A 26,017-nucleotide genomic window follows, 5' to 3' on the forward strand; every position below is an offset into this window, starting at 1 on the left:
CGGGTGGGCAGACGGGACGGACAGGGGGACAGTATCCAGGTTTGACGACTCCAGCGAAGCTCTGTGGTTCATGGGCGCTTTCGCAGCAGTAGGCCTGACCCTGGGGAGTCCTGCACCAGTAGCGGCAGTCGCTTGGGGGCCTGACGGCACCAATACCACCGATGCCCCCAAGACCTCCGACGGGGCCAACTCCTCCGAAACCACCTCCAAAACCAGGATTGATTCCTCCCAATCCTCCAAATCCTCCTCCTAAAGCGGGGTTCAAGCCAAATCCTCCGACGGGACCGAGTCCACCGCCAAAACCACCACCAAGACCTCCGCCGAAGCCACCGTCGAAGAACCTCGTTGATCCCTGGTTATTGTTTCCTCGGGTACGACCTTCGACGCCTCCAGCAGCAGCAGCCTGGGCGGCGTCGTCGTCGTTTCCTTGGAAATCGTCGTTGTTGTCGTCGTCAGAGTGAGAAGGGGAGCCGCTATCGTCAGCAGCCACAAGGGCGAAGACGGCAATCAGCAACCACAGGTACTTCATCTGGGAAAGGAAAGAGGAGACATTTAATTACATGAGTTACATTTGTAATTCTTCATATGTTTCTGTCACTGAAATGTTTCATGAAGAGGAAGATACAGTTGTATTTCAGCAATTGCGTCCAGGCGTTGAATAATAAATAATAAACTTCTATTTTGTGCATTTAAGCTCTGTTAGTTGCTTACCTTCTCTGTCTCGGCCGTTGAAGGAGAGTAGTAATGATCTTGGCCGAAGCAGTTCCTTATATACCGAGTGGCACTAACCGCTGACCTTGTGTTTTCTCGGTCCAGGTAAAGAGGGGCAATCCTTCCTGGTGCAAAAACTGGGACATGGCTTCTTCAGTTTTTATGATTGTAGGTTCAGCTTTTTTGCTTGCAAAGGAAAATGGTCTATTAAAATAGGGAAAAGAAGACGTCTACTTAAAAGTCTTGTAGAATATTAGAAAGGAGAGAGAGAGAGAGAGAGAGAGAGAGAGAGAGAGAGAGAGAGAGAGAGAGAGAGAGAGAGAGAGAGAGAGGATAATTGAAATAATAATGGCTGGGAATATTAATACCATGAAAGTGAATATCGCTAAAGCTTTGGTGTTCATTCTATTCTGTTGTTCACCGATAAAGTTTTTTTTTTATATCATTACATATGAAGTAGAATTTTGATAGAAGCCGTCCAGATGCATTTGTTAACAAAAGTCTATAACTCTTTTGTAAGTATCTTATCTACATTTCTGTTTAGTAGAGGAGAGAAGCGTAAAAATTAATTAGGTTACGAGCAATGACGTATTTGTGAATAAATTAGTTTTTTTCTTAACTGATAGTCATGGATATTAGTAATAGTATTGTATTAGTAATAAAGGTGACGATAATGTACGTCTTGGTTTATGGAATAAATTTGATTTACAATATTACTCATTCATTATCGAATGTTGCAATAACAAAATGTATTATTTCTTTGGTAACTTTTGAGAAACCCACTTTATGTGAATTATTTGAAGAAATGAATCACTTGCACACATCTATCTCATGAATACATTCGTCTCCTGCATACATCTATCGCATACGTGGATCTCTGTCTCATATACATCTGCCATTTGCATATTTCCGTCTCAAGCTTTGTAATGTTTGACATTAGATATACGACACAAAATCCTTTAATTTTTATTTTAAATCTCATTTTATCCCATTGCCTCTCGCGCCAGACAAGTAATGTTTGGTACAAAATCATGTTTATTTTTTCTGTCCGGTCAACTTTTCTTCTTTTCTAGTGTAGGTTCATTCTTATGAAGTGGAAGTCATTTGCCAAGTGAATATTTCACCTGACCCATAACATCTACTGAAGATATTAATATATTTTCCTACTGAGTTTTTTGCGGAACGTTATATGTATATGTGTATATATATATATATATATATATATATATATATATATATATATATATATATATATATTATATATATATACCATCAGCCGTTACTAATCAATTGCAGAACGACGACCTCACACACACACACACACACATATATATATATATATATATATATATATATATATATATATATATATATATACATTGTGTGTGTGCGTATCTGTGTGTATACAGTATATATTTATATTTAAATAGATATGTATATATACAGAATATTTATATGTATATATATATATATATATATGTATATATATATATGTATATATATATATATATATATATATATATATATATATATATATATATATATATATATATATATATGTACACACACAGAAACACGCACATAAGTATATACAAATATGATTATATATATATATATATATATATATATATATATATATATGTATATATATGCATAATTATATGTATGTATATTATGTATATATATATATATATATATATATATATATAAATATATATATATATATATATATATATATGAATATATATATATATATATATATATATATATATATATATATATATACACGCACACATGTATATAAGTATATACAAATATGATTGTTTATATATACATATTATATATATATATATATATATATATATATATATATATATATATATATATATATATGTACAGTATGTGTGTGTATGTGTGTGAGGTCTTAACGGAGCATGTTTTCCCGATGTTTCTCATTTTTAGTATTCTGTTCGAAAAATTAAGTCGGTGTATGTCTTTGTCCCCCCCCCCCAAAATAAAAGAAAAAAAAATAAGAATATATTTTATCGTTGGAAAGGTAAAATTATTAGAAATACATTAGTTGATTGAACTTAATAGTTTTACGGATATGTTTATAAGAAAATTCTGCCATGTTATTATTATCATTTCTAGCTATGCTACAATCCTAGCGGGAAAAGTGGTTTCCAACAGGGAAAATAGCCCATTGAGGAAAAGAAATGAGGAAACAGATAGAATAGTGTGCCCGAGTATACCTTCAATTAAACGAACTCCAATCCAAGACAGTGGAATAAAACTCTGCACTGAACAGAAATTGTAAATACCGTTTCGTAAGCGAGTTTGGGTTAAAGTTATAAATTTATTCGTATTTGAGACATAAATGAAAAGATAAGCATCTATGCCATCCACATTTTATTAGTAAATTTGATTGGCATGTTTATGTGTGCAGTATCTCGCGAAGTAACTTTAATTTAGTAGTAGGAATTGACTTGAGTTTAAGGTGACGAGTTGAACTCTAGTTTTTGCTACAATAATCTCTCTCTCTCTCTCTCTCTCTCTCTCTCTCTCTCTCTCTCTCTCTCTCTCCCGTGTTTTACAAGGCAACCTACTTGAACTTAAAATAACCACGCGTTAGACGTGATTGTTAGCGAGTTTATTTATTTATTTTTTTTTTCCTCGCATTTAAAGTTTGAAATTTCTTTGAAGGTCAGCCGTGGACTTGTCAGTATATAAGAGCGGCATCGCCCCACATCATAACATCACTCTTCCTTATCCAACGGTTGTGACTGCAAAGGTAACCATTTATCCATTACGTCTTTAATTGGATTAAATGCCCACACACACACACAGTGCTGCATAATTATGCGAATATTATTACAATGTTTTCCCTTAAGATTATTTGAATAAAATCTCTCAATTTCAGATGATGAAGTTCCTGTGGTTGCTGATTGTGGTCGTGGCCCTTGTGGCTGCCGACGATAGCAGCAGTTCTGACGGAGACGACGAAGGAGGAGTCCAAGGGCGCACCGGAGGTGAGGCCGGTTCCCAAAGATTCTTCGGCCCAGGACTCGGAGGTGCAGGATTCGGCGGCTTAGGATTCGGTGGACCAGGACTTCTTGGCCCAGGAATCGGCGGCCTGCCCATTGGTCCAGGTCTGGGCCCCGTCGGAGGATTCGGTTTGGGAGGTGGGCTAGGTGGATTCGGTGGTGGATACTGTCGCTATTGGTGCCGTGTTTACGGCCAATACACCTGCTGCGACCACCTCAACCCCAACGCCTACCTTTAAAGGAAAGAATAATAACACAAGTGTTGGAGAAGACAAAAAAGAAGATTTCAATCTCGAAGGCTGTGAGAAAACCTCTTAGAAAGATCCCTTGGCTAATAGGAGGAAGAATATCAAAACTTTTGCTTCCTCGAACTGCCACCTTAGTTCAAGTCTTAAGGATTCTTCCAACACTTGACTCCAGCTGAAGTTATCCTTTCTAGCAACAATACTTAAGAAGTGTCCTTCGATGAACCGTCCCAAACTGGATTCCAGGAAATTCATTCCAGACTAAAATGTTTCGATTGTGTTGACAAACGTTGCTTCGACGCTGGTGAGGCAATACTTTCATCCTAGCTGGGATTCTCTTTCAAAGTCATAACTGTAGGATGTATTCTTATCCTTATTTTAATCCTTTTTCTCTTTCTCCTTTCCTACCTTTCTCCCTCTTACACTACCCTTTTGTAAAAAGAATTGTAATTACTGTACAGAACGTAAATAAGTTTATTTTATGAAATTGTCGCATCTGCGAAATAAATGAAGAAGATTAATATGGTTATCTTTTGACACCTTCTATCGAAAATTTAGAAGAGATAGGAAATGAAACGATATTAAAGAGGCAACATTCAACTATGTTTGGGTTTTCTAATCTTGCTTTATATAACCGAAAAAAAGAAAAAAACGTTAAATTCAGTGGCTCAGGATCCTTAGAAAAAAAGATTGTATTTATGGTTAGGTATTCCTTGGTAAAGAGAAGGAAATGATGTTCTCTTGCATTCCTTCTAATCATCCTTTTAAGAAGTAATATATTTGTTTATTTAGATAGAACCTAAACATGTAGGTAACAACTTGAATCATAGAAACCAGGTAGAACAAGTTATGAGTAAAACCCGTAAGTAGCAACAGGTTAGACGTCACTGGGGAAGTAAGGCTTATTCAGAAATATGGATATGATCCGATTTTTAAAGTATTTTCATTTCATAAGTGATGAAAAGTACTATGAGTAGATTATCGAAAAATATCTTTTCCAAATAAAGGAAGGGTTTTAACGGAAAAAAAAACACACTATGAGCTCATTATGTACTTAGCACTTCTGGGAAAATGGAGGAAGACATATTGCCCCTTAAAACTCACGATTATACGGTAAACATAATCAATAAAAAGTTTCAAAATTCTCAAACATAAGCCAGCAGTAATAAAGAACACTAGTTTGACCTGAGTCCGAAACGGGAAGTGCAAAGTCACTATAAGAGCAAGTTTAAAAAGATTGAGGAATTGATAGTCCTAGTTTTTCTTAGTCAGCATGCTAAAGGGTTCTCTTTCCCTCTGTGTATATATATATATATATATATATATATATATATATATATACATATATATATATACTGTATATATATGTATGTATGTATATGTATGTATATATATATATATATATATATATATATATATATATATATATATATCTATATGCACACACATACAGTGTGTATATGCTGTATATAGGTTATATATTTATATATATGCATATATTCCGTGTGTGAATGTGTGCGTGTGTGTGTATTAAAGACATGAGAGGAAAAATTGAAAGACCTGAATGGAGTTAGTACTTTCGTCCTATTAGTGACGTTGACAGACGTCTTTGTAAGTATTCTCATTGTGAGACTGTCGACGTCACTAATAAGACTAAATCACTAACTCCAATCAAGTCTTTTCATCTTTCCTTTCATGGCTATAATTCATATTTTATTCTTATCACTTGTCACCTTTGCAATTTCTACTCACAAACATGTATATATATATATATATATATATATATATATATATATATATATATATATATATATATATATATATATATATATTTCAAATAAACCATATATTTTAATACATTAATGTCTGGATTCTCTTACCGACCTCGGGATCAGAGTCTCGAGGCGAAACCACTCAAAGACAATAGCATCTGACCGGGCTGGAATCGAACCCTGGTCCAGGATGCTTGTATGACATTGACCATACCATTTAGCCACTAAGAAAGATAAAAGTCAATGACAATTCTTCTGTACATATACTTGTCGAATTCAAGTTTTTTGTGCTTAGAATGGAAATTAACCCATCTTCACCATCGTAGCTACTTAATAGGTTTGTAACTTGATTTAGAATGACTTCTTTATAAAGGAATTTATATAAACTGCACAAATCATATTATCAGTTTATTTTTTAATAAGATTGCTAATAGTTACTTTTGCTCTGTACATTAATTAAAGGGAAACATTTTTACAAAGGGATTGGGGATATTTTTACAAGAGAATGCTTTTGGCCGAAGGACATCTTAACGACGTCCGAATCCGAGAGGAGGTTTACACACGTGTTCCTGCAGACAGGTGTCGAAGCAGCACTTGTCAACGCCTCCACATGCACCATCGTTGGAGCAGGTTGCAGGTGGCAGGAAGCTCCTGACGGGTGGGCAGACGGGGCGGACAGGGGGACAGTATCCAGGTTTGACGACTCCAGCGAAGCTCTGTGGTTCATGGGCGCTTTCGCAGCAGTAGGCCTGACCCTGGGGAGTCCTGCACCAGTAGCGGCAGTCGCTTGGGGGCCTGACGGCACCGATACCACCGATGCCCCCAAGACCTCCGACGGGGCCAACTCCTCCGAAACCACCTCCGAAACCAGGATTGATTCCTCCCAATCCTCCAAATCCTCCTCCTAAAGCGGGGTTCAAGCCAAATCCTCCGACGGGACCGACTCCACCGCCAAAACCACCACCAAGACCTCCGCCGAAGCCACCGTCGAAGAACCTCGTTGATCCCTGGTTATTGTTTCCTCGGGTTCGACCTTCGACGCCTCCGTCAGCAGCAGCAGCCTGGGCGGCGTCGTCGTCGTTTCCTTGGAAATCGTCGTTGTTGTCGTCGTCAGTGTGAGAAGGGGAGCCGCTATCGTCAGCAGCCACAAGGGCCAAGACGGCAATCAGCAACCACAGGTACTTCATCTGGGAAAGGAAAGAGGAGGCATTTAATTACATGAATTACATTTGTAATTATTCATCTTATGTTTCAGTCACTGAAATGTTTTATGAAGAGGAAGTTACAGCTGTATTTCAAGTACTGTATTGAGTCCAAACGTTTAATAATAAACTTCTATTTTGCGCATCTAAGCTCTGTTAGTTGCTTACCTTCTCTGTCTCGGCCGTTGAAGGAGAATAGTAATGATCTTGGGCGAAGCAGTTCCTTATATACCGAGGGGGCACTAGTCGGTGACCTTGTGTTTTCTCTGGCCAGGAAAAGAGGGGCATCCCTCCCTGGTGCAAAAACTGGGACATGGCTTCTTCAGTTTTTATGATTGTAGGTTCAGCCTTTTGCTTCCAACGAAAAATGGTCTTTTAGAATAGGGAAAAGAAGACATCTACTTAGTAGAAGTCTAGTAGAATTTTAGAAAGGAGAGAGAGAGAATAATTGAAGTAATAATGGTGGGGAATATTAATAACATCAAAGTGAATGTCGCCAAAGTTTTGGTATCTTTTTTATTCTTTACTAAAGTTCTTTATTCTTGTGTTATAACTTATGAAGTAGAATTTGAATAGAAGCAGTTTAGTTTTATTTGTTAATATAAGTCTGTAACTCTTTTGCAAGTATCTTATGTACATTTTTGTTTAACAAAGGAGAGACAGCGTTAGAAAGAATTAGGTTATGAGCAATAACCTAATTGTGTATTTGAAATGAAGGTTATGATAATGTACATCTTGTTTATGGAAGAAATTTTATTTACAATATTACTCATTTATTAAAGAATCTTGCAATCATTAATAGTCTCATTTCTGTGATAACCTCTAGAAACCTGCTTTATGTGAATTCTTTAAAGAAATACATCACTTGCAAACACCTGTCTTCTTCATACACTTCTTCCTCACGTGTCTTGGTCATTCATACATCTGTCATATATATACATCTGTCTCTTGCATACATCTCTTTTTATGCTTTTTAAGGTTTCCCTTTAGATATATAACACTGAATCCCTTAATTTTTTGTTAGGGTCTCATTGGATTGCTTTGTCTTGCAACAGACAAGTCAGGTTCTTGTTACACAATCATTGTTTATTTCTTTAAGGTCAACTGTCCCTTTTATCTGTTGACAGATAATGCATTGGGTGGAAGTCATTTGCCAGGGGAACATTTCACCATTTAGTTAATAATTGAGTCCTCAGAAGTGTTTTTTCACGTGATCCATGGCATCTATTAAAGTTATTGTTATAGATTCTTCGGGGGTTCTGTGGCAAAGACTACGTCATCATATGTATATGTATATATATATATGTATATATATGTATATATATATATATATATATATATATATATATATATATATATATATATATATATATATACAGTATATATGAGTGTGTGTTTGTTTGTATGTGTGTGACGGGACATTTGGGTTATTAATAGAACTAATTTTTGTTGGTTTTTCTCATTTTGACTATTCCCCGTAGAACTTCTATAGGTCCAATACGATAGGATATTTCCGTGTATGTGTTTATTTAAGAATACATAACAATACATAACATGTGGTAAAGCTTCCTTTGTTTTTTCTGCATTTAAAATAAAGCAAGTTTTAACACTAAACATTTTTACTGTCATCAAGGGACAAGAGAATAGTTACATTCTTTTATAGATGTTACAGACAAATTTTGTTTTAATTTCTTTGCCATTTAAAGCTTTAACCCCCGCTTGGTTTCGGAATTTTTCATAACACGGACGTCTGAGGGGAATTGCGTCAAACATCAAATTAAGCTAAAGGCTCGGGGCAAAAACGAGCTTGTCAGGCATCATGACACCAAGCGTTTGGTGCCCATGTTTAAGGTCCTGGCGTATTCTTTATACATTCTCCACTTTCCTCATACAACTGACAACTCTAAGATAATAGAAAAAATTCTTCTTCAAAGAGGTTAGCTACTGCACTGTAATTGTTCAGTGGCTACTTTCCACTTGCTGAGGGTACAAGCGATTCTTAAACTATGGTAGGCAGCTCATGTAGGAGGACAATCCAAAATCAAATCATTATTCTCTAATCGTGGACAGTGCCATAGCCTCTGTAACATGGTATTCCACTGTCTTGGGTTAAAGTTCTCTTACTTGAGGGTACACTCAGACACAGTATTCTGTGTGTTTCTTTATTTCCTTTACTTATTGAGCTATTTCAAGGTTCCAGTTGTGGCACTTCGTTTTCTCCAATTAGAGCTAACATATTCAAGATACGGTAATGGGGTTTACACCATCATGTTCCTCTCGTCGAGTAGTTTTGAATGATATACTCGAAAGGTCAATCTGAAGTTTTAACTCGGTTTTAGGTCACGGGTTTTGCACTCATGGTGGACGATGTATGGAACCATCAAAAACAGCAACCTCAAAGGAAAATGGTTCAAAATGCTTTACGAGTTGTGTGCGATTTTAGGACGGGTGGCTCTTCTTATCTCTTCGTTAGGGTTGACAAAATTAATCAGTTATAGCATATCTGTCGCGATCTAACACAGGCCTTGTTGCACAAATTGACCCGCGACTTTCACCATAACATTTTCTCTTTGCCAGCGCTTAGAATGGTGCCACCCTTGTTATGATCGGCCCAGTCACTTGTCCTCAAGATACAAAAGTTCTTGAACGTGTACATTACAGACAAACAACTCAGGCTCAACTTTCCTCTGCCACCCTTCCAAGAAGTTTCCGGATCTAAAAGCATGCTACTGTGTAGTTTTATTTTCTTCAATTTTGGATTATTATTACTAGATAACCTATAGCCATAGGTGGAGAAGCAGGTTGCTTTAAGCCCAAGGGCTTCAACAGGAAAATAGCCCAATAAGGAAAGGAAATAAGGAAACACATAGAATTCTGTGCCTGGGTGTACCTTAAAGTAAGAGAACTCTAACCCAAGACAGTGGAATACTATGGTACCGATGCTATGGCAATACCCAAGACTAGAGAATATTGGTTTGATTTTGGAGTGCTATTCTCATAGGCCATTGTTTGAAGGCATCAGAATTTTTTCAATATATTGATAATATATTCTGGATACACATTTATTTTCTCAGTTTTATGAATTGGACATGCAGAATTAGTCTCTGTATATAATAGAACTTGTAAATATCGTTTCGGAATCGAATTTTGGTTAGTTATAAATTCATTTGGTTTGCATACATATAAATGAAAAGATGAGTATCTCTGTAATGCATATTTTCTTATTATATTAAATTACCATAATTATGTGTCAGTATCTCGTGATGAAACTTTGATTAAGTTGTACAAATTGACTCCCTCTCTCTCTCTCTCTCTCTCTCTCTCTCTCTCTCTCTCTCTCTCTCTCTCTCTCTCTCGTGCTTTACAAGGCAGCCGACTTCAACATAAAACATCCACTCGTTAGTTAGTGAGTTTTTTTTTTCATTTATTTTTCCTCGCATTTAAAGTTCGAAATTTCTCTGAAGGTCAGCCGTAGACTCGTCAGTATATAAAAGCAGCATCGCCCCACATTTTCACATCACTCTTCCTTATCCAACGGTTGTGACTGCAAAGGTAACCAGTTATCCATTAGCTGTATAATTGGATTAAGTGCCCACACACATTGTATTGCATATGCAAATATTATTGCAATGTCTTACCTTAAGATTATTTGGATAAAATCTCTCAATTTCAGATGATGAAGTTCCTGTGGTTGCTGATTGTGGTCGTGGCCATTGTGGCTGCCGACGATAGCAGCAGTTCTGACGGAGACGACGAAGGAGGAGTCCAAGGGCGCACCGGAGGTGAGGCCGGTTCCCAGAGGTTCTTCGGCCCAGGACTCGGAGGTGCAGGATTTGGTGGTGTAGGATTCGGTGGACCAGGACTTCTTGGCTCAGGAATCGGCGGCCTCCCCATTGGTCCAGGTTTGGGCCCCGTCGGAGGATTCGGTTTGGGAGGTGGGCTAGGTGGATTCGGTGGTGGATACTGTCGCTATTGGTGCCGTGTTTACGGCCAATACACCTGCTGCGACCACCTCAACCCCAACGCCTACCTTTAAAGGAAAGAATAATAACACAAGTGTTGGAGAAGACAAAAAAGAAGATTTCAATCTCGAAGGCTGTGAGAAAACCTCGTAGAAAGATCCTTTTGACCAAGAGGAGGAAGAAGACCAAAATTTTTGTTTCCTCAAACTATCATCTTAGTTCAAGTCCTAGGATTCTTCCAACACTTGACTCCAGCTTAAGTTATCCTTTCCAGGAGCAATACTTGATAAGTGTCCTTCAGTAAATTGTCCCAAACTGGATTTCAGGAAATTCATTCCTGACTAAAATGCGTTGACAAACGCTGCTTCAACTCTTGTGTGGCAGCACTGTTTCATCCTAGCTGGGATTCTCTTTCTAAGTCATAACTGTAGGATGTATCCTTATCCTTGTTTTAATCCTTTTTCTCTTTCTTTCCTACTTTTCTTCCTCTTCAACTATCCCTTTGTAAAATAATTTGTAATTATTGTACAGAACATAAATAAGTTTATTTTATAAAATTATCTCATCTGTGAAATAAATGATGAAGAGTAATATGGTTATCTTTTGACACCTAGCCTAACTCTTGAAGAGATATAAAAAGAAGTTATTAAAGTTTCAACATTCATTTTATTGGCATTTGTAATCTTGTCTTATTTAAGAATGGGATGACACTTAAGCGTATCATCTAAGTGTGATCCGATCAGAAGAGATATGGAAAAATCCCGAAAATTTTGATATCGCAGGAACTTTCAGACGATATTTCAGCACATATATTTCGAAACGCAGGACACCGCAGCATTTATGACTCATGATGCGGGTTAGGCGACCAGGGGAAATGCGCACTGCAGCACAGAGCAATAAGTTCGATACATGGGGGATACGTCATCATGCGATATACCGCTGTATATGGGATCTCATCACAGTGGGCAAGTTGTAACATTTTAATAGGTCGGGCACTTTGGGGTAGTGATCTTTGTACATATGATAGACATGCAATAAGGAAGGATCGCGGCATGCGTGATCCACGGAACTCCTGTATAAAGAAATTTCTCTCAAGTCATAACTGCATAATAGTTTTTGAACAACTCTATTACTTATTTTTTTCTATGTCCATCTACTTCAATGAGCTCTCTCTCTCTCTCTCTCTCTCTCTCTCTCTCTCTCTCTCTCTCTCTCTCTGTCTCTGTCTCTGTCTCTCTCTCTCTCTCTCTCTCTCTCTCACTTTTACATACCAGCACTGAACGCATGGCCAGTGATGCATGCTGCCAAATCTCCCATAGGGAGATATATTGCATATGTAGTTTTGAGAGGTTAGGTTAGCAATAACGCGAAACAGAACATGGATAACGAGGTGTGTTATATCCTTGCGCACTTTGTATTGCAGGTGCCCGACCATCATGCAAACTAGGCGAAATAATGGAGCAGGTTTCATTCAGTCCGCCAGTGTTGCGGCGGTGTGTGGCTACCCGGGATGTATCGCACAAGTGACGACTCTCATCTCGGTCAGTGGGATTTGGCGGGAAACACTCATTGGAGGAATGGGATGTGTGGTGATATGCTGAAAATTGAGCTAAAATCAACATCTCACCACATCGCCATGGCTGTATCGCCCAAGTGTGATCCTAGCATAACGTAAAAACGTTCAATCCAGTGGCTTAGTATCTTTGAAAAGATTGTATGTAGGGTTAGTTATTCTTTTGTAAAGAGAAGCAAGTGATGTACTCATATATTCTTCCTAATAAGCCTCTTAAGGAAGAACATATTTAGCTACTTATATGGAACGTAAATACGCGGGTAAAATTTTGAATCATAAAACCGATATAATAAGTTATGAATAAAAACCATAAGTAGCAATAGGTCAGACATCAAAGGTGAAACAAGGCTTATTTAGAAATTGAAATATAGATTTGTATGACAATTTCATTCCATTTTGAAAGCATGATATAAACTGGTACAAGAGATACGGGAAACAGCCACCCATTTCACATGCTTCCTCTGCCGTAAATTTGAAATTCCCTATCGGCACACAAAAGATGTCGTAAGTTCTCTCACCGCCTTTTTAGTCTATGCAAATGGAAATTCTTATAGATCATAGATTATTCTGAAGTTAAAATAGGTAGTATCAAATTTTCCAGGCCACTGCTATTAGACATTAACTGGCAATATAAAATGAGTCACAAAACTATATCTATTGCATTGCCATCTCAAACGCCACCTTTTATTATTACAGTCACTAGAGAACTAAGTTAGAGATTTTGTATTAGAGAATGTTGTTTGCACTTTCTAAGGCAGTGATTCCCAACCTTTTTGTGACCGAGTACCACTTGGAGGTCCGGTACAGTCGCCGCGTACCACCAGGTTCCAGAGAAACTAAATTCGATCAGATACCACTTTATTTCTATAATTGTAAAAATAGAACACGCAAATTAACTAAGAAAACAACAACTCAATGTGAGGGCTGTATCTGCTTCTTCTCCACCAGCTGGTCAATGCGGGGCATGACTTTGCTCACAGCACATCGGAAATCATGCCCGGGCGCAGCAAGACGGTTCCGGCTCTTCAACTTGATGGCCATGAAGGCTGAGAACCCCTGCTCGCACTCCCACGTCGAGGGGAAAATCAGTATCTGGGGAACAGCGTGACGGGCTAGCGTCGGGTACGAGGAGGCCATGCTCACCCAGAAGTTTAAAGGAGAGCATTCTTTGTGCTCCGTCTTTGCTGTCTTGTCAGCCTGGATATCTATGAGTTCCTCTTGTTCCCCGGTCCCAACAGGCAGATCGGCTGGATCAACGGAGAACGGATTGGCGACGTAGGCACAACATGTCACGTCCGGGAAGTAATGCTTCAATTCAGTCTTGAGCAGTGAGAGGTGATGGACGATTTCTTGGGCAAATTCATCAGTGGGCTCCCTCTCGAAGGTAGTCAGGAGTTCGAACATTCCGTAGCGTTTGCTCTCCATGTTCATGACCCCGAAAGTGTTCGCGTACCTCCTGGAAGGACCTCGCGTACCACAGGTTAGAAACCACTGTTCTAAGGTGTTCAATCTGATATTTCCTAGTAGTGATTATTATTATTTTTTTTATATAGAAAATTATGAATTCCTTCCAATTCAATCTACATTTCTTAAGGAAAACGTTGTTACCTGGCATATAGACAATCATACCAATCGACTTCAACTTTTCTTGTTTATAAAGGGATATATATAAACTGCACAAATCATATAATCTGTTTTTATTTTTGATAATATTTCTTATAGTTACTTATGCTCTGTACATTGATTAAAGGGAGACATTTTTACAAGGGGATTTGGGATATTTATACAAGAGAATGCTTTCGGCCGAAGGACATGTTAACGACGTCCGAATCCGAGAGGAGGTTTGCACACGTGTTCCTGCAGACAGGTGTCGAAGCAGCACTTGTCAACGCCTCCACATGCACCATCGTTGGAGCAGGTTGCAGGTGGCAGGAAGCTCCTGACGGGTGGGCAGACGGGGCGGACAGGGGGACAGTATCCAGGTTTGACGACTCCAGCGAAGCTCTGTGGTTCATGGGCGCTTTCGCAGCAGTAGGCCTGACCCTGGGGAGTCCTGCACCAGTAGCGGCAGTCGCTTGGGGGCCTGACGGCACCGATACCACCGATGCCCCCAAGACCTCCGACGGGGCCAACTCCTCCGAAACCACCTCCAAAACCAGGATTGATTCCTCCCAGTCCTCCAAATCCTCCTCCTAAAGCGGGGTTCAAGCCAAATCCTCCAACGGGACCGACTCCACCGCCAAAACCACCACCAAGACCTCCGCCGAAGCCACCGTCGAAGAACCTCGTTGATCCCTGGTTATTGTTTCCTCGGGTACGACCTTCGACGCCTCCATCAGCAGCAGCAGCCTGGACGGCGTCGTCGTCGTTTCCTTGGAAATCATCGTTGTTGTCGTCGTCAGACTGAGAAGGGGAGCCGCTATCGTCAGCAGCCACAAGGGCCAAGACGGCAATCAGCAACCACAGGTACTTCATCTGGGAAAGGAAAGAGGAGACATTTAATTACATGAATTACATTTGTAATTCTTCATATGTTTCAATCACTGAGATGTTTTATGAAGAGGAAGTTACAGCTGTATTTCAGCTATTGAGGCCAAAGGTTTAATAATAAACTTCTATTTTGCGCATCTAAGCTCTGTTAGCTGCTTACCTTCTCTGTCTCGGCCGTTAAAGGAGAATAGTAATGATTTTGGCCGAAGCAGTTCCTTATATACCGAGCGGCACTAATCAATGACCTTGCGTTTTCTCCGGCCAGAAAAAGAGGGGCATCCCTCCCTGGTGCAAAAACTGGGACTTGGCTTCTTCAGTTTTTATGATTGTAGGTTCAGCCTTTTGCTTCCAACGAAAAATGGTATTTTAGAATAGGGAAAAGAAGACATCTACTTAGTAGAAGTCTAGTAGAATTTTAGAAAGGAGAGAGAGAGGATAATTGAAGTAATAATGGCTGGGAATATTAATAACATGAAAGTGAATGTCGCTAAAGTTTTGGTATCCGTTCTATTTTTTACTAAAGTTCTTTATTCTTGTGTTATAACTTATGAAGTAGAATTTGAATAGAAGCAGTCTATAACTCTTTTGCAAGTATCTTATGATTTCTGTTTAACAAAGGAGAGAGCGTTAGAAATAATTGTGTATTTGAAATGAAGGTTATGATAATGTACATCTTGTTTATGGAAGAAATTTTATTTACAATATTACTCATTTATTAAAGAATCTTGCAATGATTAATAGTCTCAATTCTCTGATAACCTCTAGAAACCTGCTTTATGTGAATTCTTTAAAAAAATACATCACTTGCAAACAAACACCTGTCTCCTTCATACACTTCTTGCTTACGTGTCTTGGTCATTCATACATCTGTCATATATATACATCCGTCTCTTGCATACATCTCTTTTTATGCTTTTTAATGTTTCACTTTAGATATATAACATTGAATCCCTTAATTTTTGTTTAGGGTCTCATTGCATCGCTTTGTCTCGCAACAGACAAGTCAGGTTTTTGGTACACAATTATTGTTTATTTCTTTAAGGTCAACTGTCCCTTGTATCTGTTGACAGATAATGCATTGGGTAGAAGTCATTTGCCAGGGGAACATTTCACCATTTAGTTAATAACTGAGTCCTCAGAAGTGATTTTTCATGTGATCCATGGCATCTATTGAAGTTATTATTATAGATTCCTCGGAGGTTTTTTGGCAAAGAATATGTGTGTATATATATATATATATATATATATATATATATATATATATATATATATATATATATATATGTGTGTGTGTGTGTGTGTGTGTGTGTGTGTGTGTGTGACGGGACATTTGGGTTATTAATAGAACTTTTTTTTGTTGGTTTTTGTAATTTTGAGTATTCCCCGTAGAATGAACTGCTTCTATAGGTCCAATACGATAGGATATTTCCGTGTATGTGTTTATTTAAGAATACATAACAATACATAACACATGGTAAAGCTTCCTTTGTTTTTTCTGCATTTAAAATAAAGCAAGTTTTAACACTAAACATTTTGACTTTCATCAAGACACACAAGAGGATAGGTACATTTTTTTTTTTTTTTTTTTGTAGATGTTACTGACAAATTTTGTTTTAAGTTCTTTGCCATTTAAAGCTTTAACCCCCGCTCGGTTTCGGAATTTTTCATAACACGGACGTCTAGGGGGGAATGCGTCAAACCCCTAATTGAGCTAAAGGCTCGGGGCAAAAACGAGCTTCTCGGGTGTCATGGCACCAAGCGTTTGGTGCCCATGTTTAAGGTCCTGGCGTAATTTTTATACATTCTCCGCTTTCCTCATACAACTGACAACTCTATGATGATAGAAAAAATCTTCTTCACAGATGGGGTTAGCTACTGCACTGTAATTGTTCAGTGGCTACTTTCCACTTGCTGAGGGTACAAGCGACTCTTAAACTATGGTAGGCAGCTCATCTAGGAGGACAATCCAAAATCAAATCATTATTCTTTAATCGTGGACAGTCCCATAGCCTCTATACCATGGTATTCCACTGTCTTGGGTTAGAGTTCATTTACTTGAGGGTACACTCAGGCACAGTATTCTGTGTGTTTCTTTATTTCCTTTACTTATTGGACTATTTCAAGGTTCCAGTGTTGGCACTTCGTTTTCTCCAATTAGAGCTAATATATTCAAGATACGATAATAGGGTTTACACCATCGTTTTCCTTTCCTCGATTAGTTTTGAATGATATACTCGAAAGGTCAATCTGAAGTTTTACCTCGGTTTTAGGTCACGGGTTTTGCACTCATGGTGGACGATGTATGGAACCATCAAAAACAGCAACCCCAAAGGAAAATGGTTCAAAATGCTTTACGAGTTGTGCGCGATTTTAGGACGGGTGGCTCTTCTTCTCTCTTCGTTAGGGTTGACAAAATTAATCAGTTACAGCATATATGTCGCGATCTAACACGGGCCTAGTTGCACCAATTGACCTGCCACTTTCACCATAACATTTTCTCTTTGCCAGCGCTTAGAATGGTGCCACACTTGTCCTCAAGATACAAAAATACTTAGACGTGTATATTATTATTATTATTATTATTATTATTATTATTATTATTAGCCAAGCTACAACACTAGTTGGAAAAGCAAGATGCTATAAGCCAAAGGGCTCCAACAGGGAAAAATAGCCCAGTGAGGAAAGGAAATAAGTAAATGATGAGAATAAATTCACAATATATCATTCTAAAAACAGTAGCAGCGTCAAAACAGATATGTCTTATATAAACTATTAACAACGTCAAAAACAGATATGTCATATATAAAAAGTAAAAAGACTCATGTCAGCCTGGTCAACATAAAAACATTTGCTCCAACTTTGGACTTTTGAAGTTCTACTGATTCAACTACCCGATTAGGAAGATCATTCCACAACTTGGTAACAGCTGGAATAAAACTTCTATAATACTGTGTAGTATTGAGCCTCATGATGGAGAAGGCCTGGCTATTAGAATTAAATCAGGCTCAACTTTTCTCTACCACCCTTCCAAGAAGTTTCCGGATCTAAAAGCATGCTACTGCGTAGTTTTATTTTCTTCAATTTTGGATTATTATTACTAGATAACCTACAACCATAGATGGAAAAGCAGGTTGCTTTAAGCCCAATGGCTTCAATAGGAAAATATCCCAATTAGGAAAGGAAATAAGGAAACACATAGAATACTGTGCCTGAGTGTACCTTAAAGTAAGAGAACTCTAACCCAAGACAGTGGAATACTATGGTACAGATGCTATGGCAATACCCAAGACTAGAGAATATTGGTTTGATTTTGGAGTGCTATTCTCATAGGCCATTGTTTGAAAGTCATCAAAAATTTTTCAATATATTGATAATATATTCTGGATAAACATTTATTTTCTGAGTTTTGTGAATTCGACATGCAGAATTAGTCTCTGTATATAATAGAACTTGTAAGTATGGTTTCGGAAGCGAATTGTGTTTAGTTATAAATTCATTTGGTTTGCATACATATAAATGAAAAGATGAGTATCTCTGTAATGCATATTTTCTTATTATATTAAATTACCATAATTATGTGTCAGTATCTCGTGATGAAACTTTGATTAAGTTGTACAAATTGACTCTCTCTCTCTCTCTCTCTCTCTCTCTCTCTCTCTCTCTCTCTCTCTCTCTCTCTCGTGCTTTACAAGGCAGCCGACTTCAACATAAAACATCCACTCGTTAGTTAGTGAGTTTTTTTTTTCATTTATTTTTCCTCGCATTTAAAGTTCGAAATTTCTCTGAAGGTCAGTCGTAGACTCGTCAGTATATAAGAGCAGCATTGCCCCACATCATCACATCACTCTTCCTTATCCAACGGTTGTGACTGCAAAGGTAACCAGTTATCCATTAGCTGTATAATTGGATTAAGTGCCCACACACATTGTATTGCATATGCAAATATTATTGCAATGTCTTACCTTAAGATTATTTGGATAAAAATCTCTCAATTTCAGATGATGAAGTTCCTGTGGTTGCTGATTGTGGTCGTGGCCCTTGTGGCTGCCGACGATAGCAGCAGTTCTGACGGAGACGATGAAGGAGGAGTCCAAGGGCGCACCGGAGGTGAGGCCGGTTCCCAGAGGTTCTTCGGCCCAGGACTCGGAGGTGCAGGATATGGTGGCGTAGGATTCGGTGGACCAGGACTTCTTGGCCCAGGAATCGGCGGCCTGCCCATTGGTCCAGGTTTGGGTCCCGTCGGAGGATTCGGTTTGGGAGGTGGGCTAGGTGGATTCGGTGGTGGATACTGTCGCTATTGGTGCCGTGTTTACGGCCAATACACCTGCTGCGACCACCTCAACCCCAACGCCTACCTTTAAAGGAAAGAATAATAACACAAGTGTTGGAGAAGACAAAAAAGAAGATTTCAATCTCGAAGGCTGTGAGAAAACCTCTTAGAAAGATCCTTTTGACCAAGAGGAGGAAGAAGACCAAAATTTTTGTTTCTTCAAACTATCATCTTAGTTCAAGTCCTAGGATTCTTCCAACACTTGACTCCAGCTTAAGTTATCCTTTCCAGGAGCAATACTTGATAAGTGTCCTTCAGTGAACTGTCCCAAACTGGATTTCAGGAAATTCATTCCTGACTAAAATGCGTTGACAAACGCTGCTTCAACTCTTGTGTGGCAGCACTGTTTCATCCTAGCTGGGATTCTCTTTCTAAGTCATAACTGTAGGATGTATCCTTATCCTTGTTTTAATCCTTTTTCTCTTTCTTTCATACTTTTCTCCCTCTTCAACTATCCCTTTGTAAAATAATTTGTAATTACTGTACAGAACATAAATAAGTTTATTTTATAAAATTATCTCATCTGTGAAATAAATGATGAAGAGTAATATGGTTATCTTTTGACACCTAGCCTAACCCTTGCAGAGATATAAAAATAAGTTATTAAAGTTTCAACATTAATTTTTTTGGCATTTGTAATCTTGTCTTATTTAAGAATGGGATGACACTTAAGCGTATCATCTAAGTGTGATCCGATCAGAAGAGATATGGAAAAATCCCGAAAATTTTGATATCGCAGGAACTTTCAGACGATATTTCAGTACATATATTTCGAAACGCAGGACACCACAGCATTTATGACTCATGATGCGGATTAGGCGACCAGGGGAGATAAACACTGCAGCACAGAGCAATAAGTTCGATACATGGGGTACATCGTCATGCGATATACCGCTGTATATGGGATCTCATCACAGTGGGCAAGTTGTAACATTTCAATAGGTCGGGCACTTTGCGGTAGTGATCTTTGTATATATGATATTCATGCAATAAGGAAGGATCGCGGCATGCGTGATCCACGGAACTCCTGTATAAAAAAAATTTCTCTCTCTCAAGTCATAACTGCATAATAGTTTTTGACCAACTCTATTACTTATTTTTTTATGTCCATCTACTCTCTCTCTCTCTCTCTCTCTCTCTCTCTCTCTCTCTCTCTCTCTCTCTCTCTCTCTCTCTCTCTCTCTCTCTCCCACTTTACATACCAGCACTGAACACATGCCCAGTGATGCATGCTGCCAAATCTCCCATAGGGAGATATATTGCATATGTAGTTTTGAGAGGTTAGGTTAGCAATAACGCAAAACAGAACACGGATAATGAGATGTGTTATATCCTTGCTTGCGTTGTATTGCAGGTGCCCGACCATCATGCAAACTAGGCGAAATAATGGAGCAGGTTTCATTCAGTCCGCCAGTGTTGCGACGGCGTGTGGCAACTCGGGATGTATCGCACACGTGACGACTCTCATCTCGGTCAGTGGGATTTGGCGGGAAACACACATTGAAGGAATGGGATGTGTGGTGATATGCTAAAAATTTAGCTAAAATCAACATCTCACCACATCGCCATGGCTGTATCGCCCAAGTGTGATCCTAGCATAACGGAGAAACGTTCAATCCAGTGGCTTAGTATCTTTGTAAAAGATAGTATGTAGGGTTAGGTATTCTTTTGTAAAGAGAAGCAAGTGATGTACTCATATATTCTTCCTAATAAGCCTCTTAAGGAAGAACATATTTAGCTACTTATATGGAACGTAAATACGCGGGTAAAATTTTGAATCATAAAACCAATATAATAAGATATGAATAAAAACCATAAGTAGCAATAGGTCAGACATCAAAGGTGAAACAAGGCTTATTTAGAAATTGAAATATAGATTTTCATGACAATTTCATTCCATTTTGAAAGAATGATATAAACTGGTACAAGAGATACTGGAAACAGCCACCCATTTCACATGCTTCCACTGCCGTAAATTTGAAATTCCCTATCGGCACACAAAAGATGTCGTAAATTCTCTCACCGCCTTTTTAGTCTATGCAAATGGAAATTCTTATAGATCATAGATTATTCTGAAGTTAAAATAGGTAGTATGAAATTTTCCAGGCCACTGCTATTAGACATTAACTGGCAATATAGAATGAGTCACAAAACTATATCTATTGCATTGCCATCTCAAACGCCACCTTTTATTATTACAGTCACTAGAGAACTAAGTTAGAGATTTTGTATTAGAGAATGTTGTTTGCACTTTCTACGGCAGTGATTCCCAACCTTTTTGTGATCGAGTACCACTTGGAGGTCCGGTACAGTCGCCGCGTACCACCTGGTTCCAGAGAAACTAAATTCGATCAGATACCACTTTATTTCTATAATTGTAAAAATAGAACACACAGATTAACTAAGAAAACAACAACTCAATGCGAGGGCTGTATCTGCTTCTTCTCCACCAGCTGGTCAATGCGGGGCATGACTTTGCTCACAGCACATCGGAAATCATGCCCGGGCGCAGCAAGACGGTTCCGGCTCTTCGACTTGATGGCCATGAAGGCTGAGAACCCCTGCTCGCACTCCCACGTCGAGGGGAAAATCAGCAGCTGGGGAACAGCGTGACGGGCTAGTGTCGGGTACGAGGAGGCCATGCTCACCCAGAAGTTTAAAGGAGAGCATTCTTTGTGCTCCGTCTTTGCTGTCTTGTCAGCCTGGATATCTATGAGTTCCTCTTGTTCCCCGGTCCCAACAGGCAGATCGGCTGGATCAACGGAGAACGGATTGGCGACGTAGGCACATGTCACGTCCGGGAAGTAATGCTTCAATTCAGTCTCGAGCAGTGAGAGGTGATGGACGATTTCTTGGGCAAATTCATCAGTGGGCTCCCTCTCAAGGGTAGTCAGGAGTTCGAACATTCCGTAGCGTTTGCTCTCCATGTTCATGACCCCGAAAGTGTTCGCGTACCTCCTGGAAGGCCCTCGCGTACCACAGGTTAGAAACCACTGTTCTAAGGTGTTCAATCTGATATTTCCTAGTAGTGATTATTATTATTTTTTTTATATAGAAAATTATGAATTCCTTCTAATTCAATCTACATTTCTTAAGGAAAACGTTATGTTACCTGGCATATAGACAATCATACCAATCGACTTCAACTTTTCTTGTTTATAAAGGGATATATATAAACTGCACAAATCATATAATCAGTTTTTATTTTTAATAATATTTCTTATAGTTACTTATGCTCTGTACATTGATTAAAGGGAGACATTTTTACATGGGGATTTGGGATATTTATACAAGAGAATGCTTTCGGCCGAAGGACATGTTAACGACGTCCGAATCCGAGAGGAGGTTTACACACATGTTCCTGCAGACAGGTGTCGAAGCAGCACTTGTCAACGCCTCCACATGCACCATCGTTGGAGCAGGTTGCAGGTGGCAGGAAGCTCCTGACGGGTGGGCAGACGGGGCGGACAGGGGGACAGTACCCAGGAAAAGACGGGCATCCCTCCCTGGTGCAAAAACTGGGACTTGGCTTCTTCAGTTTTTATGATTGTAGGTTCAGCGTTTTTGTTTCCAACGAAAAATAGTCTTTTGAAATAGGGAAAAGAAGACATCTACTTAGTTGAAGTCTAGTAGAATTTTAGAAAGGAGAGAGAGAGGATAATTGAAGTAATAATGGTGGGGAATATTAATAACATCAAAGTGAATGTCGCCAAAGTTTTGGTATCTTTTCTATTCTTTACTAAAGTTCTTTATTCTTGTGTTATAACTTATGAAGTAGAATTTGAATAGAAGCAGTTTAGTTTTATTTGTTAATATAAGTCTGTAACTCTTTTGCAAGTATCTTATGTACATTTTTGTTTAACAAAGGAGAGACAGCGTTAGAAATAATGAGGTTATGAGCAATGATGTAATAGGGAATGAATTAGTTATGTATTTGAAATGAAGGTTATGATAATGTACATCTTGTTATGGAAGAAATTTTATTTACAATATTACTCATTTATTAAAGAATCTTGCAATGATTAATAGTCTCATTTCTCTGATAACCTCTAGAAACCTGCTTTATGTGAATTCTTTAAAGAAATACATCACTTGCAAACAAACACCTGTCTCCTTCTTACACTTCTTGTTTACGTGTCTTGGTCATTCATACATCTGTCATATATATACATCTGTCTCTTGCATACATCTCTTTTTATGCTTTTTAATGTTTCACTTTAGATATATAACATTGAATGCCTTAATTTTTGTTTAGGGTCTCATTGCATCGCTTTGTCTCGCAACAGACAAGTCAGGTTTTTGGTACACAACCATTGTTTATTTCTTTAAGGTCAACTATCCCTTTTATCTGTTGACAGATAATGCATTGGGTGGAAGTCACTTGCCAGGGGAACATTTCACCAGTTAGTTAATTATTGAGTCCTCAGAAGTGATTTTTCATGTGATCCATGGCATCTATTGAAGTTATTATTATAGATTCCTCGGAGGTTTTGTGGCAAAAACTATGTGTATATATGTATATATATATATATATATATGTGTGTGTGTGTGTGTGTGTGTGTGTGTGTGACGGGACATTTGGGTTATTAATAGACCTTTTTTTTTGTTGGTTTTTGTAATTTTGAGTATTCCCCGTAGAATGAACTGCTTCCATTGGTCCAATACGATAGGATATTTCCGTGTATGTGTTTATTTAAGAATACATAACAATACATAACACATGGTAAAGCTTCCTTTGTTTTTTCTGCATTTAAAATAAAGCAAGTTTTAACACTAAACATTTTGACTGTCATCAAGACACACAAGAGGATAGGTAATTTTTTTTTTTTTTTTTTTTTTTGTAGATGTTACTGACAAATTTTGTTTTAAGTTCTTTGCCATTTAAAGCTTTAACCCCCGCTCGGTTTCGTAATTTTTCATAACACGGACGTGTAGGGGGGAAGGCGTCAAACCCCTAATTGAGCTAAAGGCTTGGGGCAAAAACAAGCTTCTCGGGTGTCATGGCACCAAGCGTTTGGTGCCCATGTTTAAGGTCCTGGCGTAATTTTTATACATTCTCCGCTTTCCTCATACAACTGACAACTCTATGATGATAGAAAAAATCTTCTTCACAGATGGGGTTAGCTACTGCACTGTAATTGTTCAGTGGCTACTTTCCACTTGCTGAGGGTACAAGCGACTCTTAAACTATGGTAGGCAGCTCATCTAGGAGGACAATCCAAAATCAAATCATTATTCTTTAATCGTGGACAGTCCTATAGCCTCTATACCATGGTATTCCACTGTCTTGGGTTAGAGTTCATTTACTTGAGGGTACACTCAGGCACAGTATTCTGTGTGTTTCTTTATTTCCTTTACTTATTGGGCTATTTCAAGGTTCCAGTGTTGGCATTTCGTTTTCTCCAATTAGAGTTAATATATTCAAGATACGGTAATAGGGTTTACACCATCGTGTTCCTTTCCTCGATTAGTTTTGAATGATATACTCGAAAGGTCAATCTGAAGTTTTACCTCGGTTTTAGGTCACGGGTTTTGCACTCATGGTGGACGATGTATGGAACCATCAAAAACAGCAACCCTAAAGGAAAATGGTTCAAAATGCTTTACGAGTTGTGCGCGATTTTAGGACGGGTGGCTCTTCTTATCTCTTCGTTAGGGTTGACAAAATTAATCAGTTACAGCATATATGTCGCGATCTAACACGGGCCTAGTTGCACCAATTGACCTGCGACTTTCACCATAACATTTTCTCTTTGCCAGCGCTTAGAATGGTGCCACCCTTGTTACGATCGGCCCAGTCACTTGTCCTCAAGATACAAAAATACTTAAACGTGTACATTACAGACAAACAACTCAGGTTCACCTTTTCTCTGCCACCCTTCCAAGAAGTTTCCGGATCTAAAAGCATGCTACTGCATAGTTTTATTTTCTTCAATTTTGGATTATTATTACTAGATAACCTGTAGCCATAGATGGAAAAGCAGGTTGCTTTAAGCCCAAGGGTTTTAACAGGAAAATAGCCCAATAAGGAAAGGAAATAAGGAAACACATAGAATACTGTGCCTGAGTGTACCTTAAAGTAAGAGAACTCTAACCCAAGACAGTGGAATACTATGGTACAGATGCTATGGCAATACCCAAGACTAGAGAATATTGGTTTGATTTTGGAGTGCTATTCTCATAGGCCATTGTTTGAAAGTCATCAAAATTTTTTCAATATATTGATAATATATTCTGGATAAACATTTATTTTCTGAGTTTTGTGAATTGGACATGCAGAATTAGTCTCTGTATATAATAGAACTTGTAAATATCGTTTCGGAATCGAATTTTGGTTAGTTATAAATTCATTTGGTTTGCATATAAGTAAATGGAAAGATGAGTATCTCTGTGATGCATATTTTCTTATTATATTAAATTACCATAATTATGTGTAAGTATCTCGTGATGAAACTTTGATTAAGTTGTACAAATTGACTCTCTCTCTCTCTCTCTCTCTCTCTCTCTCTCTCTCTCTCTCTCTCTCTCTCTCTCTCTCTCTCTCTCGTGCTTTACAAGGCAGCCGACTTCAACATAAAACATTCACTCGTTAGTTAGTGAGTTTTTATCATTTATTTTTCCTCGCATTTAAAGTTCGAAATTTCTCTGAAGGTCAGTCGTAGACTCGTCAGTATATAAGAGCAGCATT

The 26,017-nt window shown here is 38.4% G+C and overlaps 7 protein-coding genes across 8 annotated transcripts in view; 4 read left to right on the plus strand and 3 right to left on the minus strand.

Moving 5' to 3' along the window:
- LOC137654414 (uncharacterized) overlaps positions 1–821 on the minus strand; it is a 1,008-nt gene extending 187 nt beyond the window's left edge. Inside the window, exons 1-2 of the mRNA XM_068388018.1 lie at positions 712–821; positions 1–529 (exon numbers count right to left, since the gene is read on the minus strand). The exon at positions 1–529 is cut by the window's left edge and continues 187 nt beyond it. Of these exons, the coding sequence (XP_068244119.1) occupies positions 1–529 (529 nt within the window). The 5' untranslated portion in view covers positions 712–821. The remainder of the gene's footprint in view (positions 530–711) is intronic.
- The window catches only part of LOC137654785 (uncharacterized), a 262,756-nt gene that overhangs the window by 158,725 nt on the left and 78,014 nt on the right, over positions 1–26,017 (plus strand). The gene's annotated exons all lie outside the window — the stretch shown is intronic.
- LOC137654415 (shematrin-like protein 2) lies at positions 3,423–4,046 on the plus strand. Its single transcript, XM_068388019.1, has 2 exons — positions 3,423–3,502; positions 3,632–4,046. Exon 2 carries the CDS (start codon positions 3,632–3,634, stop codon positions 3,992–3,994), a length of 363 nt encoding a protein of 120 aa, XP_068244120.1. The 5' UTR covers positions 3,423–3,502; the 3' UTR covers positions 3,995–4,046.
- LOC137654416 (uncharacterized) lies at positions 6,248–7,192 on the minus strand. The gene is made up of 2 exons (XM_068388020.1): positions 7,143–7,192; positions 6,248–6,959 (listed from the first exon to the last, which is right to left on the minus strand). The coding sequence occupies exon 2, from the start codon at positions 6,957–6,959 to the stop codon at positions 6,300–6,302; it is 660 nt and encodes a 219-aa protein (XP_068244121.1). The 5' UTR covers positions 7,143–7,192; the 3' UTR covers positions 6,248–6,299.
- Positions 10,505–11,062, plus strand: LOC137654417 (shematrin-like protein 2). The gene is made up of 2 exons (XM_068388021.1): positions 10,505–10,526; positions 10,648–11,062. Exon 2 carries the CDS (start codon positions 10,648–10,650, stop codon positions 11,008–11,010), a length of 363 nt encoding a protein of 120 aa, XP_068244122.1. The 5' UTR covers positions 10,505–10,526; the 3' UTR covers positions 11,011–11,062.
- Positions 14,227–14,984, minus strand: LOC137654420 (uncharacterized). Its single transcript, XM_068388023.1, has one exon. It carries the CDS (start codon positions 14,982–14,984, stop codon positions 14,325–14,327), a length of 660 nt encoding a protein of 219 aa, XP_068244124.1. The 3' UTR covers positions 14,227–14,324.
- Positions 18,854–19,412, plus strand: LOC137654419 (shematrin-like protein 2). Its single transcript, XM_068388022.1, has 2 exons — positions 18,854–18,875; positions 18,998–19,412. Exon 2 carries the CDS (start codon positions 18,998–19,000, stop codon positions 19,358–19,360), a length of 363 nt encoding a protein of 120 aa, XP_068244123.1. The 5' UTR covers positions 18,854–18,875; the 3' UTR covers positions 19,361–19,412.

The sequence above is a fragment of the Palaemon carinicauda genome, chromosome 15 (assembly GCF_036898095.1).
Source record: "Palaemon carinicauda isolate YSFRI2023 chromosome 15, ASM3689809v2, whole genome shotgun sequence".
NCBI lineage: Eukaryota > Metazoa > Arthropoda > Malacostraca > Decapoda > Palaemonidae > Palaemon > Palaemon carinicauda.

Coding starts and splice junctions, on each gene's coding strand:
- LOC137654415 (XM_068388019.1), top strand. CDS start 3,632: ATGATGAAGTTCCTGTGGTTGCTGATTGTGGTCGTGGCCCTTGTGGCT.
- LOC137654420 (XM_068388023.1), bottom strand. CDS start 14,984: ATGAAGTACCTGTGGTTGCTGATTGCCGTCTTGGCCCTTGTGGCTGCT.
- LOC137654416 (XM_068388020.1), bottom strand. CDS start 6,959: ATGAAGTACCTGTGGTTGCTGATTGCCGTCTTGGCCCTTGTGGCTGCT.
- LOC137654417 (XM_068388021.1), top strand. CDS start 10,648: ATGATGAAGTTCCTGTGGTTGCTGATTGTGGTCGTGGCCATTGTGGCT.
- LOC137654419 (XM_068388022.1), top strand. CDS start 18,998: ATGATGAAGTTCCTGTGGTTGCTGATTGTGGTCGTGGCCCTTGTGGCT.